This window comes from Achroia grisella, unplaced genomic scaffold (genome assembly GCF_030625045.1).
Source record: "Achroia grisella isolate CSIRO2021 unplaced genomic scaffold, CSIRO_AGI_Agris_v1 utg327, whole genome shotgun sequence".
Lineage (NCBI taxonomy): Eukaryota > Metazoa > Arthropoda > Insecta > Lepidoptera > Pyralidae > Achroia > Achroia grisella.
The window spans coordinates 2480711-2499260 of NW_026712799.1; the positions used below are offsets into that span (position 1 = coordinate 2480711).

The 18550-nt window shown below is 29.6% G+C and overlaps 1 protein-coding gene across 1 annotated transcript in view; it reads left to right on the top strand.

Moving 5' to 3' along the window:
• The window catches only part of LOC131843598 (cardioacceleratory peptide receptor-like), a 31219-nt gene extending 13083 nt beyond the window's left edge, over window positions 1-18136 (top strand). Inside the window, exons 3-10 of the mRNA XM_059192269.1 lie at window positions 2198-2301; window positions 4871-4964; window positions 9073-9168; window positions 11829-12032; window positions 14020-14121; window positions 14897-15077; window positions 15624-15768; window positions 16711-18136. Coding sequence (XP_059048252.1) covers window positions 2198-2301; window positions 4871-4964; window positions 9073-9168; window positions 11829-12032; window positions 14020-14121; window positions 14897-15077; window positions 15624-15768; window positions 16711-16803 — 1019 coding nt within the window. The 3' untranslated portion in view covers window positions 16804-18136. The remainder of the gene's footprint in view (window positions 1-2197; window positions 2302-4870; window positions 4965-9072; window positions 9169-11828; window positions 12033-14019; window positions 14122-14896; window positions 15078-15623; window positions 15769-16710) is intronic.
• The last annotated feature ends 414 nt before the right edge of the window (window positions 18137-18550 follow it).

Sequence of the window (18550 nt, forward strand, 5' to 3'; positions counted from 1 at the left end):
TTTTCTAAATCGAAACTGTTTAAAAATTAGATTATAGAAAGTAGTTTTTTTACGTTGAGTTAAAACAACGAAATGCTTCCGGATGTTCTTGAATTCTATTTCCAGCATAGACTAATACTAATGTATAGAGTTGGGCAATGATTTTATAAAAAAATAGTTTAATTATTCGCTTTTTAAAATTGGTTCAATTATTGGCTTTTTAAAATTATTTGCTTACAAATGTCTATTCATAAATTACGAACTTGTCTCTTAACCTACTCGTTTCTGTACATACATTCAATATAATCGTGACCTGATTCTTTTAATTTGAACAGATAACCTTTTTCTGAATTTAATTTCTACAGTATTCTAATGATTTTTCTCCGCTTATAGTTTTGTAATAATAAATAAAACCATTTTAATAAAATACCTATGACATCGTTAATTTACAGCAATTCTATAGTGTGGCAAACATCTGATATTGGCACTTCATAAGATAAATACATAAGACTGCAGCATTTATTCTGCTCGATTACATAAAATTCTAGTACGGGAATAGATATACGGAAGGACAACTTTAAATAAAATTTTTGGAGAAGTTTATTTTTTTGCTAATCTACTAGAATATCGAGTTCACATTATCCCATCTCTACCATTGTTACCAGATTATATAAAACTATGTAAAATCATGTAACAGTTTAATGACGTTGATGTATGTATATCAAAACAATGTTTGAAGTGATTGGTGGTGTCGAAATACATACAATGCTTTTTACACAAAAATGTTTCCAGCGCCATTGTAATAAGGAACTCTTTATGTAGTCTTTATATATTGATTTATGTGTAAAAAATGCTTGTTTGATAATATATACCATTGATTTACGAGATTAGGTTTGCGTGTGTAACGTTTTGTGCAGAAGTATCTCTCTGGTGAAGTCTACGAAGAGATTATTTATGATTACATGTAAGTGTACATCGTTTAACTTTATATTTTTTAACACCGCGTGTTTACAGTAGAATCAGTTTTGTATTATGTATATAATACTAGTACAAACTACGTCTGCGCAAACTTTCCACCGCTATTACGTACCCTGGAATTGTTAGTTTTTAGATAAAAGAAGATAATTATCTTGTGACAATCTATTTTCATTACAATTATTTTAAGATCCGTTCAGCTGTTTACCATGAAAAGGTAAGAAACAAATGGACAGACAGTCACATTTTTATATTTACAATAATAGTACAGAAATATGAATAATTATGATATCATATTTTATGGTAAACCTACGCTGTGTAAATTCGGCATAATTGTACTGAACGAATGGACCGGGCAGGCATGATCTAGAAAATACCACACGGAATGCCCGTAATAAGTGATTGGACTTTAAGTATGTTTTAAATACTTTAAAAATATCACTACACCACATTAAACACACAAAATATTAAACACATTGCATACGTATTATTCAAGATGTATATTTAGAAACAGAAGAATCACTACATAGTATAAAATAAAGTTGCTGTCGCTGTCTGTCCGTTCCATCTGCATGCTTAAATTTTTAAAACATACATGTGTATAATACATGTCCACCCGTGCGAATCCAGAATGGGTAGCTAGTAGAATTTAAATATAAAAATTATATTCAGTATCCAATTTATTTAGGTAGACATTAATTACATGTAGGAACGGAAATTGAGTTACTTTAGGTACTTGCTAACTTCTAAACGTATGGCCCCGAAATTTTCCACGTTTAAATATTGTATTATATAAAGGAGAAAAATTAAATAAAACCTGAACAGCAGCTGTATTCAATTGTATCTTCAAATTTTAGTAATATAACTGTTTCTAAAAATCTAACAATTGATTTAACTGTCTGACATTTACAATGTAATCAATCTAACAAACTTAACAGACATTGGTAATATTTTATAACTTAATAACTGTATTTCACGATATCACCTGAAGTCCAATTTTTATAAAATGCCGGCCGCCTATGGTTTTCTGCCTACGAGCTTGTCAATTTTTTTCTTTCCGCTCAGATCTTAAATGACGAAGCTTCATGTTGAATAACCTATGACCATCTTCAAAAATTAGGCTTTAAAATGCAAAATCCGTGTTCAAAAAAAAAATGCAAGATCCGAAGATTAGCGTTAAAACAAACTCTTACTTTAATATATCTATGTGGAATGAAGTGTAAAGATAAGATTGTTGTTGCAGATCTATTCGTGGGCTTAATTTACGTGTTCGTGGATATCGTACAGAAGATCACGATAGCGTGGCTGGCCGGCGAGTTTATGTGCAAACTATTGAAATTTCTGCAGGTAAGTTAACACCGGGTTTTTTTTTTATAGCTGATAATGGAATGATGCACCCGCCTGCGCTAACGGTTTACGCTGGCGAGGCACCAGTGTAGCATAAAATGAGCATAAAGACTGGCCATCTTGACAAATAGTAATTTACTATGATGGTATCCAGGGGAAACTACGTGAAGGTTAACCTGGCCATACATTGTTAGCAATAGGGTTATTAGTCCACATTACTAACAATTCCTTTCCCCCTTAACAACTGGCGATTGTGATTTTTATGCTTAGTAGTCACAAAAATAGATAAATCTAGGTACATAAGGATAGTACTTCAATGTATAAGATTATACGTTTACGTAATATATATCGGTATATCCTTTAGGATATACCGAGCCAATATTAAAAAAACTGAACCTGTTTCACCAAGAAACAAAGTTGCTGAATACAAATATTTAACTTTGATACAGACGGACACTTAAATTTATAATATCAGTAAAGATTTCCAACTTTACTTATTCAGTTTCATGAATACTACTACTATCATTTTCAGCTTAGTCATGGCCTTTTACTATTCATCTTGTAGGTATATTTTTCCCTAGTACTAAAATATATTAGTTTAAAATAGTAAATTAACAATATACTACTTTAAAGTGTCAAGTTCATGTTAATTTTATGCATATGAAATTGCTCCTAATTCAATATATTTTAACTTATTTGTGTAACTTAGCTTCTTAGAGTTAAACGCAATGGGCCGTTTCAATTTAATTTTATATTAACAATGACTTAATATAAAGCCTCCTTTGTTACAATGATGTTTAAATTTTACAAATTAATGAAATGTGTAACACTTTTTACTTTTAATAATTTTCACGAACGTAAAGTACCTCCAAGAGTTAATGTTAATATTTTAAAAGTAGATCATAAGTTTCAACGCCAGTTGGCTTTAATAATTTAAGGAAGAAAAAAAAGTACGAAAAGTTTTATAAAACAGGTTAATTTTTAGACCCAACATTTTTGAATGTACAAACAATTTTTTAACAATTTACTTTTATATGCATTATATAATTTCTCACTTTACACCGTGTATGTTTAATTAAGGTAAAACCGTAAACCATTCCGTACGGAGTCTTTGAACATCCTGATGGTTTATTTTTTTTTTATGTTACTGGAATTATAGGCAAGCTACCGGATCACCCTTTAGTGAGTGGTAACCGTTCGTTACCACTCACTAAACATTCATACCATGTTTACCATGTTTATTATTATTATTTTTTATATACTATATTATCAATTTATTTGCATAACCTAATTGTACAACTAAGAACCTAAAATTAAAAAGCTTAAAAAATATGATATAATGAATAAAACATATTATTAAAAGGGGTCCCTTTAGACAAAGTTCCGAAGATACTGGCAGCGTTCCCTCTTTGAATAGACAATTTTTTTGTCCAAGGTAGCTGCCAGCTCTTCCATGTTTATTATGTAATGCATGTAGTTCTACTAATGCGTTGGTCAACTACATAATCTGTAATGTGACGCTAGTTTAAAGAACACATACAATATAGCCATAAGCTATATTTTTTTATTCCATTTTATGAAAAAGAAAATTTATATAAAAGTATATTAGGCTAAATGTAAGTAATCCTTTAACGTATCAGAATTTAGAATAGAAAAAAAAAACAAAAGTAACGAGTTATTTTAGCTGTATTATTTCTATTTTGTGTTCTTATTCTGTAGTCCTTCATTAAAGTGAAACAACGAGGCTCAGTTTGGGCGTACATTTGTATAAAAAAATAAAAAAGGCTCTTTTGAAGCCGTCATTTTGGGTGAAGTATGTCGTTTGGTACTTTTATCTTATGCGGCAGAAATATTTTAACTATTTTCAACCACCTGCCAAAATAAGGATCTTATAATTCAACAACATTTTATTTTCCTGAGGGAGACTTTGTAAGGAGTCATCTACTTGGGTATCTATGTGTACCTATTTCAGTTGTCAATTTTAAATTGTTCGCTTGTAGAGTGAGATTGGATAGGTAAACATACTAACAATATAGAAATGAATAGAATAGTATATTACTCGTCCGGAATGGCAACGCTTGAGTAGTATCACGGACATCATATGCTGACGTGATGTACCATATATAGGTAGTTAACATCAAGTTGTCGGCTTGGTTGGCGTTCCCATTACATAAAAAAACTTTTTTTAGATCTATATATTTAATTTCTTATATGTGTTTTTTATTATCTTTGACACGTGATTGCATTATGCATATGATCCAAGAACATCGAAGAAAAGTCATTAATTTCAATCTTAATAATCTTAATATTTATTCCTGACTCTTGTGTATCCTTGATGGATGATACACGGTGTACCTACCTGGGCTATCAGTTACCACGTGGGGCACTAATAAATGGTCAGAAGATAACAATCAAGTCAGGTTATTCAGCCGATATATGTGAATTTATCATGATAAATTCTAGACAAATCCACAAAGACGTTGACCAGTAAGAGTACAATCCGTTCTCTTCTACCATACTGAAGCTTGTGTTTTTAATCTGAATATTAATAAAAATTGTTTGTTTCTAGGCTGTGGTTATGTACGCATCCACATACGTGTTGGTTGCTCTCAGTATAGACCGCTGCGATGCCATCACAAACCCTATGAACTTTTCCGGAAGTTGTAAGTATAAATAATCCTTAGTTCCTTACTAATATTATAAATCGAAAGTAACTCTGTCTGTCTATCGGTCACACTTTCACGCCAAAACTACAGAATTGATTTAAATTATATTCGGTACAGATTGTTTAGACCTTCAGAGAGGACATAAGGCTACTTTTGGATGCGAAAAATTGGTTGTATAGGGTTGAAAGTGAATATGAAAAGTTGTATGGAAGTATCTTCATTTTTAAAGCTAGTTTTTAGGCTGTTGATTAACTATAAATAAATATGATATTGAAAGTTAAAATAATTCCCTCAATAGTGTCTTGTATTTACCTACCGAATTTTGTGTCTTAAATGAAATCTGTAAAGTTACATAATAAATAATTTTAGTTTTAGTTCAATGTTCTGTAATAACATTCTAATTATTATATGGCACGTTGTAAGTAGTAGAAAGTAAACAGAAAGTTTGTTTGAACAAAGAAAGTTAGTCACTGGCTACGTCCAAACAAAATTTTCAATGTGCTTTAAAATTCACAAATTACTGCCAAAACATTTTGTGGAATGGGCTCATAATAATTAAAAGATATTACAACAAATTTCGATATTAAACTTACCAAAAGCAGTAATAAAACATTAATAGGTACTTATAAATCTATAGAAACTTTTTTTATAAATAATGTCAGGACGAATAAATAGTTAATAACTGTTCTTTATGATAATGTACTAATGTACTAAATATTGATGTATTTTATCAATTTCCAAAGTATATAATTATATATATCCAATATTTTTTTACGTTATATGCTATGTTTTATATTAAAGTACCGAATAGAGAATTCAGAGATTTCAGAGAAGTATTTAGGCATAGAAATGTTTGAACTAAATAAAATTCCAAACGATTTCAGTTACTAGTACATTTATCAGTAAATGCTAATGGATATTTTGGTTTTTATTACTAAAGTTTGGAAGTTCTTTTTTCAAGGTGAAAATGTATATATACGAGTAATATAAAATCAAAATAATTTATTCGTGTAGGACATTTAGCCGCTTATGAACATTAAGTTTTTTGTTCCAATATTTTTTTCCCTAACATATAGTTTAGTATACAGACTGGCAAGAAAATCGACTGAATTTCTTTATCTTAAATCCAGTTTATTTACAATGTAGCTATACTTATATAGGTGTTATCCCATCAAATCCCATGAACAACTATTGCTACGCATGTTTGTCATTTATATAACTGTTTAGTGAGTAATTCATCTGCACAATAAATATAATTTAACTGATGTTTTAAATTTATTTAAATGATGTACTGGAATGTAAACTAATTCCAGTATATCCTTTGGTATGTTTAAAATTTTATTAATTAAAAAAATCGATACCGTACTTAGAAACAGTAAGTTCTTTAAATTGTAATTCTAAAAGTTGTCTTTAAATTTATTATTAATATTATGAATATGGTAAAATATGGTATTAATGTTATATATTTACATTTGAAACCTTAGAACATGCTATAATGTGTCATTTATAAATAACGGTAATACATCAACCAAACCACATGCGAGGGATGAAGGCAGCTTGAATTTCTTTGTTGACCTCACGTTGGCTGTGTAAGCATTTATGATAGATGAAAAATACTTATATTATTAAACTCAAGGAGAAATTGACGTGTTTTTTATTATTAAACTTTTTGAATTTTTAATTAAGTATAACAAAATTTTTATTACACATTAAATCTTTTTAAACATATAACAGCAAGAAGAATTCTAGTTAAACTGTTTTTTTAAGTAACATGTATCCTTTTTGTTGTATATTCAGATATACATTTTTATTATATATTAGATATAAACTTATTCATACCAAAACAAAAGCAACATGTCGTCATGACTGTTATATAGGGAATGGGGTAGTCAGAGATATTGTTAAATGGTGACGTTGTGGTGAACGTAACACTTGACTGTCCACAACAATGTTGTTGACAGTCAAGTGTTGAATCTAACGTGGCAAGGGGACAGTAATCGCTATCTCTTGGATATTTTTTTGTATCAATCATATCTTAATGTTTTTTTCATCAGACAATCAGTCAGAAATGTAAATTGAAATACATCGTATTTTTTTGGTATCACTTAGATTTGAACTCACGATCGCTAGACCAAAACGCTTTTATGACCATTGAAACCAAAAAAAAATTATAGTAATTTTTTTTTATTTCTATGGTAATTTTTTGTATATAAAAATAACGGCGTAAATTACATTTCACTAATCATATTGATATGATCACATGCCATTCTTAATCTTAAGGTTATAAACAAAAAATTATATAAAGTATTGTTTTGAATACCGTGGTAACAAAGTCGCGGGCTGAGCTAGTGAGGACTAGACAGAACTCACTTTCTCCCATTATTGGTATACTCGATCTTTATTCATGATCCCTGAACTTATCTTCCTCAATTAACTTTTCTATTTAACAAAACGACCGTTTATATATTTTTTACAGTTCAATGTTGAAAAAGTCGTAATCCTTTTCACTTCGTTTTATGTTTTTAATTAAATAAAATTTATGCGCTTTTGGGGTAGAAGTGTTTTATTTATTTTTTACTCGCATATAATGGAAAGGGTTTCGCAGAATGTGAATATTAACATTGATTATGATTTTAATTTAATTTTTACATAAATATACAAAGTACAATAAATATTTATCATTATATATACACACTAGGTCTTTATTATTACAAGCCCAATTTGTCAGTAGATGTCTCACGAATTCATTTAAATAATAATTTATAAGTTTTAATATAATAAATTAGTCATAATAAAATAATAACATTAATTGTAAAGTAGGTATGTACACGTAAACAATATAATATTTAATTTATTCGATTCACAAATACATTGCTTTTGATGTCTGTTTATGACATTTTAATTATTGTAGAGAGATTATAGATAATATTATTTATTGATGCTGAATTATTGAAGAAACAAGTTATAATTTAAGTTGCATTATTAAATTATTCTTCTCTTTGTATATTAATATTATATCACAATTTATCATTATTATTTTATAAATGTTTAATTAGTTATTGATTTGTTGTGTAGAAATGTAGTGTTTTGCTTTATAAAAAATATTATGTTCAGTGAACTTTGAGTTTCAAATATAATTAGTTTTCTATCGTCTTGAATGCTCTTTAATTTTAATACTTTATAGAGCCTCTCGATGAAAAGCCTTTCCTCTTTTCTATAATTTTCTAGAGACTATTTATAATAATGAGGACATCAATTTCATTAAGTCATTATAAAAAGGTTGTGTAAGAGTATATTTTGTTGTTAACTTATGCATTATAAAAAAGTAAAATTACTCTTAAACATTTAACATTTGTATAAAATTATTATTATTTAATTAACAATTTATAAAAACTTTATTTATGTAATATTAAACTGTTTATAATATTATTATATATTATTATTTTAATTATTGAGAGAAAAATAAAAAGAAAGAGGGGGAGAGGAAAACCAAGACATAGCTACATTAAGCAAATTAAAGACAAAATTGGAGTACTATCAAATGAACATTTAAAGAGCATGATTGAAACTAGTGGAAAATGGCAAGAGCTCCACCGACAAGAGCGTGGCTCTTAAATTATGAATGAGTGTGTTAATATTCTCATATCTATAGTATTGTGTAGGTCTATAATTACATATAATGGTGTTAAACATTCTAATTATACACTCATTACCTGACCGCCCTCTTGATGGTAAATGGTAACCATCACCTTTATACATGTACGGAATCACGAAATATAGGTTAAAATAGAATACAAAAGAAAATCATTTATTCAAATAAATTTACATTGAAGCACTTTTGAATAGTCCTCATCAAATTTGAATAGTTATCATCTGTTAAGCTCGCCGTAACTCCTATGAAGAACTACAATGTCAGGCCTACTGTGTAATTTGTCTAGTGTCCCTTCAACCGAAACATATCTAATAGACTAAATAAGTGAGTCAGAGGTTCCGCAGATAATTTTATACAAACTATAACTGGGTAAATAAACATTTAAAGTAAAATGTATTGTTTCAACGGATAATATATATAAATAATTTTTGGACATATTTTATTAATTTCCAGGGAATCGAGCTAGGGGTCTGGTTGTATCAGCATGGCTCATCAGTATAGTCTTCTCTATACCTATCTTCATCCTCTACGAAGTTAGAAAAGTTCAAGGTAATTGTTTTTCTCTAAACCAGAGTAATCTTTACATAGTGTAAATGAAGTCACTTCCGATATATATTTGCTTAGAGCTTTTAAAGTACGCAACGTATTTTAAAGCAGTTTTAACAATAGATAGAGTAATTCAAGAGGAAGATTTATATGTATAATATATGTACACCCGTTTGATGCCGGGGGGGCAGCAAGTAATAGGTAAGCAGTAAATAATAAAGAGAGAACACTTTATACAGTATAATTGACGGCAATTTTTATTATATAAGATGTCTTGTAGTAGGCTTCTTGGTTGGTAGAAAATAGACATAGACATATTACGGCCAATTAGTTCTTAAAACACTGTAATTAATGAAATTAATGACATATATTTTTTTATAATTTAGGAGTTGCTTCAAGATTTAATCCGGATTTAAACGTTTCTCAAAATCACTATCGCTAGGAATGTGTCTATAAACAAATATGGTTTATTATCGGTTGTATTCTCTCTTGACATTTTTACTCTGAGTTTTAACTAACTTATACTTTTCCGTACGAAGTGCCAAAACAATTCTCCAATTCAATTTAAAATTGACAAATTCCCTATTCTATAACCTTGTTTTGTGTGTGTACTTCAATGTTTTAAGAGATGTTTTTATAAAATATTTGTCGCTTTTAAAAGCAGTAGGTACAATACCTACCTGAAATGTTCACATTGGTGACAATATATAAATATATGAAAGATGGCGAGCCGTCTCTCTGATTAATTTTTTTGTTGTAAACCAGATTTAAACGTTAATTTAATTCTCTCTCACGACCTTTGGCGGTCTATGAAAATATTAATAAACCTAGGTTATACAATATACATGTAGATAATAAGTAGTTTTTTGCAAAATAGTATCTATCAGATCTATAATTTCGTCCACATACTCAACATAAAAAGTAGTCCTTCTTAATTCCTAGTGTTACATGTATGGAAAATTTTATGATAATCAGTAGAATAATCAGTTGCGGCTCTACATCCAAATCTTTATATCGCTAATTAATGATCGGTGTTTATTCACAAATTTGGAGAATAGATAGCTAGTAGTGTTAGTCGGATAAATTATTAATTAAATGATAATAATAATAAAAGCCATTATTCACAATTTTAGTTTTTTTTCTAGATTTACAATAATTTTCTGCTACTGTAACTGTTCGATGAACATAGGGTTTTTACAACCGTCTTCGGTATGGTATCGGCATTTTTTGTCCAAATACCAAAACTAACTGTTAAAACTTTGGTCATCTATATATATATATATATATATATATATATATATATATATATATATATATATATATCATTATCATGTTAGTCATAAGACCGCCTTTTGTATAACTTTTTATCATTTTTTTATTGTTCTTTGTTTGTCTGTGCGCAATAAAGAGTTATTATTATTTATTATTTATTATTATTATTATTATTATCATCTGTATGGTCTACTTTTTACTTTTTAATATCATTTGTATAATATTATTGCTTTACAATATTTATATATATCCTTTAATTTATATATCCCCTACTTCATTTAAGTTTCTTGATTCTGACTATAACATATTTGTATATATTTTTTATTCTTATTGTTTTACTTTTATCTGATATTCCTATCATGCTTCTTTCTATGGTGTTCTGACAAATCTGTAGTGTTGAGGGTCCTTGCTAAGGAACCATGTTTGAGAACCATAATCATGAACAGATGAGATATAGGTATTATAGAGTTTAGGTTTTAACTATAGTCATATATTTTTCATTCATTTGTATTCAATACAGTTTCCTAATACTCGAGCTGTAACCCCATCAAGTATCCCGTAATACCTATGGTTATATTCTAAAGCTATAAAACTTCTTATCTGTCGATAACGATAAGTTCCACGTCAACAGTATCCGTTATCCCATTTACGATATCATTATTTGTAAAGTACGGGTAAGGATTATTATATAAAGTAGATTTAACGAAATTTCTCAGAAAAAATTAAAAAAATTGATGGACTATCTATCTAATCTACAGAAATTTAAAACGGTAAATAAACTATCCTATGACAAACTTCACTAACGTCTATAATGGCTACTGTTTGTAGGCTTATTAAAAAAAATGAAATGCATACATAATACACCTTTGCCTCCCTATATGGTGTATAAGAAAAAAAAAATAGCTGGACTTAAAAGAGGAAGAATACTTTTTGTATTCTTCCTGTCAGTACATAAGTATATAATGTGAAACAAGTTTTCACTAGTTTTAATGCTTACGAAACATTACAACTCTTTATAATTTCGAATAATCTACTTATAAGCGTCCTTTATGATAAATGAGAATTTTACTAAAATTTAAGTACATTATTTTTAGAACAAAATCCTTAATATAACCTATACAGTATTTAGAAACACCTAAACTAGAAACTACTATTAATTAATAAAGTAGTGGCCATTTTGATAGGTATTAGGTGCAATATACCAAGTACCTTAAAACCTTTGTGGTTAATTTCTTGTAAATTCGCTACTATGGACTAACTTACCTATCACCACACTCATCCTATCTTCTTGCACTGGTTATCCTCCATCTTATATCTACCCATATTATAAATACGACCCATGCTTGATTCGTAACCGTACTATGCTAAAAAACTCTATTCTACAATTCCAGGCGAGCTCCAGTGCTGGATAGATCTAGAAACACCTAGAAGGTGGCAAATCTGGATGACTCTAGTGTCAGTGATGATCTTCGTGTTGCCGGCTCTGGCCATAGCAGCATGCTATGCCGTCATCGTGCTAACCATATGGACGAAGAGCAAAGCAGTAGTCATGAGTCCACCTATAAATTCTAGAAGAACTAAGACTATGAGAAATGGTGAATACTTATAATATATTTTATACCTAATAATTAATATTAATTTCGTAATATAAGATGGGTTTTACATATATACCTATATATATGGTAAAGAATTGATATTATTAGTATAATAATGTACTGGATACTGATGACCTATGCAGTAGAGTAGTTTAACGGTTGTTAGTCCGATTACTATAATCTAGATGTCTCTGCTCCTTATTATTTATATATTCATAATATATATGTCTTTATACTATATAAAAATTATATATTTTAAATTATGTATTTGTTAACAATATTATGTTATGTAGATATCTGTTAATACTAAAAATAAACTGTCTTTCTGTAATATAGGATTCTCTTCTATCAATTGTTTAGTAATTTATAGACATGATGCTGTGTAGTAATTATCTTATTATTGTTAATAAGTACTAAATACGCTTAGTACTAAATTAGCTTTACAAATATTATGCAAATAATAACGAAAAATATCCCAAGCAGGATTGATTACGCAAAATATTCCTTATTATAAGGAACATCTGATAAAAAATGAATAAAAAATACTATACTCAGTACATTAATTATTTGCTTTTAAAAACCGTGTAGTTATACAAGTAAATATATTATAGTCATAGATAATAATTGCTAATATTTTAGTTATGGCTTTTGTACGTGGTTAGTAAAATATAGGATAAGTTTTGAGTCTGGCTCGATTTCAAATAACCTGTTTTATCTGATATAAAAGTTTCGAGATCTGTGCCAATTAAATACATTATGTAGATTATATTGTCTACTGTTAAGACATAAATTTGGACAAAGTATAAGTAAGTACACTTACGCATCCAGTTTTCCGCATATTGGATTGTTAAATCATCCATTTACACAATACTAATATTGTAAAGAGAGATAACAAATTTTGTTATGAGGAAAGTAAACTCCAAAACCACTTAATTTGAGAAATCATTTCAGCTTGAAATAATTTCGCATATTAATGTTCCTAATATATTCGTATATAAAATTTACAGAGTTATGAGTACCTAGACGATCCGCTGGTGAACCGCGATTTTTAATATAAATATATATCAAAAATTTGTATAAATTGTATATTTAAAATATACAAAAGCTTATATTCATCTGATATTTTAATATTCATCATTTATCCCAATACAATTAGGTTTCCTCAATTTAGTCCTTGCGTACGCTATGCTTTAATAACAAAAAAACATTATAGTATCTTATAAAATATATTTAATTATGTACATAAAAAAACTCTGGTTACGACATTTGTCTGGGATAAGCAAAAATACTTAAATGTTTTTTATAAAATTTGATTTCTCTGTGCTTAATTTAGTCCTTCTTAAAAAATAAAATAGTTTCTATAATACTCGATATTACATTTATTTAGTCTCAGCAACTCGTAGCTAAGACACTTAAAGTGAGTCAAAATAACATAAAATTTCGAATCTCCTTCTTATACTCTATTAAAAATCAGCTCAGGTGAAAAGACACGAAACACGCTTTATACAAAAAAAAACGTTACAGAAAACAGTGATATGTCTGACGCGTAGCAAATGACTTTCATTTTAATGTATTCCCCAAGGAATGCGAATTAGAATTTAAGAGGATATTCTCTTACGCGCTACGTACAAAACGTACTTTATGGATATTTTCTACTACAATAAATTAAATTCGAGGATATTTTCTAGAAAGGTCATAAATATTATAGTTTAAACGCTGTAATGTCTACAAACGCTTAAGTGTTTTAAATTTTTTTTTTTTTAAAAACACTTAGGCTTTAAAATATATAAATAACATTGAATTTTAAATAATACTACTTATATTTACAATATACCTATAATTTGATAGAATAATCCAAGTAGAATATACATGATGTCTCAAATATAACCAAGACAGCGTGAGCATATCCGAAACAGAAACCTAATGCTCATGGACACGTCGGCGATAAACTCCCCTTAACATTCGGTTTTTTATTTAACTTTTCCAGGTCAGGTGGAAAGTGACCCGGATTCGCGGCGTGCTAGTTCCAGAGGACTAATACCTAGAGCAAAAATAAAAAGCGTCAAAATGACGTTCGTCATTGTATTCGGTAAGTCATGCAATCATTTTTAATAAAATAGTAATAGTAATAATTCATCCCCACACGCTAGAACCTAAGTGGTCTCGGACAGTACAGTTTCAGAGGAGCTTCCTCCCGCGTACACTTAGATTGTGGAATGAACTACCCGCCGAGGTTTTCTCACGAGACCACAGCATGGGGTTTTTCAAGAAGGGTATATTAAGGTTTCTTAAGGGTCGGCAACGCGTATGATTGTTTGCTACCATAGTAGAGTAAATTTAACTAACGCGATAAGAGACTGAGCTATGGTTATTAACTATTAACAGTGGCTCTACAACGGACAATATATCCTTAATAATATAATTTTACATTGAATTGTAAAATTTACAATAATATATTTATAGATAAACATTTAATGTTTATCTGTAAACATTTGAACAGTTTCGTATCTTAAGTGCACTGTACGAGCTAAGAATGTCATGTAATTTTGTGATGTTTTTTATGTGAAGCTTTATAGAGGACATTAAATAATTCTAAATAATATCATTTGGGATTTTTTTAATTTAAGGAGGTATACAACAATTAAATTTATTTGGCAGTTACATAACACTGAAAATGTATAAAAATGTCTCTTATAATTTAAAAAATCAAGTTCTGCACATCTACCCTTTGTATGTATGCGACCTGATAGAATATATTATATATGATATATAAAATATCGTATGAAATAAATATATATACTTTATAAGGTTCTTTCTGTTGTTTTTAAAATATTTTCTAAAATAACACCTTTCACCGTTTTCAGTGTTCGTCCTGTGTTGGTCACCGTACATTGTATTTGATCTATTACAAGTGTATGATCAAATACCAAGAACTCAGAACAGTTTGGCGTTAGCTACACTTATACAAAGTTTGGCCCCACTCAACTCTGCCGCCAATCCGTTGATATGCTGCATGTTCTCGCCTCATATTTATGCCAGTTTAAGGTATATATATGCACTTGTAGGTTTATAATTATGATCCTGGTAACTTCATCTGTAACACGTAAGAAAGAGAGAGAGAGAGACGATATTATTTCAATTGGAATCAATACATTCAGAAATTATCGCGTTCAATCAAATATACCGATACTTGTGTAGTTAAAAATACTGAAATAAAATGAACTTATTTACAGAAAACAGTAAATGGAGATAATACAATTATTGGTAACTGTTTAATTGCGCCAATTTATGGGCTTTTTTTTATTTTATATACACTTCATTGCACCGAAGTTAGAAAGTTTAACGTAAATATGAAGTTCAATATTATTAACCAATAAATCTATCATCCATGCATTTTTATAACTATCATCATGTCTATTCTACTTGCCGGTTTAACCGAGAGATGTGCCACCATACTTGCATAACAATCAAGTACAATATTTTAAACCAAATTTAATGAAACTTAAAACTAAATTAGTTTTAAGTTTCATTAAATTTGCTTGATTTTTTATATATATATTATGTCTGTTTATACTGTATGGTTTACCACAGGCGCGTACCACCATACCGGTGGTTGTGGTGCGGACGGCGACGGCGGCGCGCTGGTCGCGGCACGCTGCGCTCACGCTCCGACTCTACTGCCAACTCCGACTTGCTGAGCTCTACACACGCCAGGCGCTCGCATTCTGTTGCTACAGTAATGTCACGCATCTTAAAAAAATTAAATAGCCTTTGTACAAAGTCAAAACATTGCAAGCATTTTGATACACGTATATCAAAATCTTTGTTTCGCCTGAAGGTCTCAACCTTCTGGTATGTGAAATTACAAGTTATGTGTGAGATAAAAATACTCCTTAATCAAATAAACTTAATAAAAGTACTTTTTAATAGTCATATTTTTGTTATTGTACCTTGGATTGCAAACTTATCACAAGAAGAACGAGCAAGAAATTTGCGTGTGAGATCATAGTAGATTGTAATCTATCTAAATGGTGATGCATAAGGTCATATCACGATGTAATCATCTCATATAAATAAGCGACTATTACCACTTACCGTCAGGTGGATTGTTAGCGACTGTTATTGTTTGCAATTCCAACGATAAATAAACCCTAAATCCCACGTTGGCCGCCAAAACAACATTTAAAATTAGCTACGTATACTCTAGATGTCGTAAAAACTGACTGATTTTATTCTAAAGGATTAAAATAACATGCATCATACTTTGTAATATCACTGTCATATCTCGCTCTTCAACTGAAACACAGTTATAAGCCTATAGCTATTTGCATTAATTAAGAATGACAGTATCAGACTATGAATTCATCTAATTGATCACGATGATAGAAGGCATATCGGTAAAGCATCTGTAAAAGTGTAAGAATAAAGGATCTAAAAGTGTAAGGATGTACGAATTCTGGGAAGGTTGTCATGATAATTTAGATAGTGTGCTGTTGGAAGAAGGAGTAAATCAATCAGGATATTCACATATTCACAAAACAGAAGTTATAAAAGAGAACGTAATAAGGCACAACTCATAGGCTTGTGTAATATAACCACTCCTTATTCTCTGTCTACTTAATAATAGTCCGGGAGTTAAGGTAGACAAATATAAATCAATTACTTAATAATATTTCAGATATTGAATAGAACAAGAAGTGGCAGTGTGTCCCGTATGCATACGGATCCTCGCCGTACGCAGCTTCTAGTATTGGTTTCTGCGCGCGACTGACGGCGGGCGGGGAACGGAGCGGCGAGCGGAATGATGAGCGGGGCGATTAGCGGAGCGACAGGCGGAGCGGGCCGAACGACGTTCCACGACCTCGCACCTGATGTGATGCTCTAGCGTCGAACTGAGGGGACCGCCCCATACGTGCATTGCTGTGTCCATAGACATCAGATGTAACTATGAACGAATTAATTTTAATAAACACATTTCTGATTAACATAAACAGGGCAAATATAGATATGAAACGAGATAAATAAATGTATTATGTTTATGTAGTACTCTCTAAACGACGGCTATTTATGTACTTAATGACTGAGATAGTAATTTGTAATATATGTATGTAAAATTTTGAAATTTTGAGTTTATTAGTAGAATACCATTAATTGAGAAATTAATAAAATATTGTTTGACAAACCCTTGTATTTTAACTATTTAAAAATGGATAATTATTTAAAAATATAAGCACTAGCGAACTTTTTCTAAACAGATGAGACGTTAATTACAATTTTATATTATTATTTACACTTTTATTTACTAGAAAATTGTTTATGAAAGTGAAAGAAACCAAGCATTTTTGGTACTATTGACACTTACAGTAAAGTCTGTAATTAAACAACAGAATATCATATTTCAGCAATAGCTTGCTTCGTAAGGTTTGTTTCGATTGCAAAGTGTGATGCAAATATGCCACTGAATTTACGGAGACTTATCACCTTAATCTGCAGGAGTAGTACACCACCATATGGTGTTGAACGCCACTTATCAGCTTGTTTGACATATAGTTACTATAGACAGAAGGTTTTTTTCATTTAATTTTATACACATAAGCAGAGACGCTGCTACTCTAGCCCTCAGAACCTGTATCCTTTAAATTTTGCATTATATGGCTTTACTTTTTTTATTTTTGTAAATGAAAACCTAGAAATCGGTTACAATGTAATATGTGTAAACGCAGTAGATACAGCATGTCTAAATTATACTAAAACTAATAAACTCAAAAAGGTCAAACCGTAAATATTTTCGTAGATGTAGGTTATAAATTGTTGAATGCTGACATAGTTTACGTGTTTTATATGCGAACTTGTTAAAGTTGTGTGGTTGGAATATATTACAATGAAGAACAGAAAAGTGGGATGGATTATGTCTAATTAATTATAATTGTTTACCTCCTAGGTAAGGACCTCTTAGGAATACATGACTGTAAAAAGAACGTATTAAGCTGTAAGAAGTTTCTGTGTATACTTTTTCAAATTTGTCCATTCAAAACTAAAGTGAAATATACACACAATCTACCGATGTTATATTAATATTATTATTTCATATTACATGTACGTAAGTATTACTTAAGTATACAAAACTTCAAGACATCTTCTATACTTTATGGCCAAATTTTCGAAGCTATAATAATATTTTACAATTTCTTCGAATAGACGATCTATGTATGGATTTGGCAAATTTTTTTACAACGAAATTAATACTTTTTAATGTTATTAAATTAGGTTTATTTTAATGAAGTTCAATGTTTCTACCAATGTAAATACAATGGACTTCAGTAAAATAGTCTAGATGTATGTAAAGTAGTTATTGAATTAGCAGATAATTGTAATTATTTTATTCGGCTGTATTTGTATATGTTAGATAAAAAAGTATTAAGAAAAATATACTGACTATGCGCAGAGGCTTCAATATCCTCCTTTATGTTTCATTTCGTTCTTTTATCTGTATCTTTTACATTATTTATATTTATAAC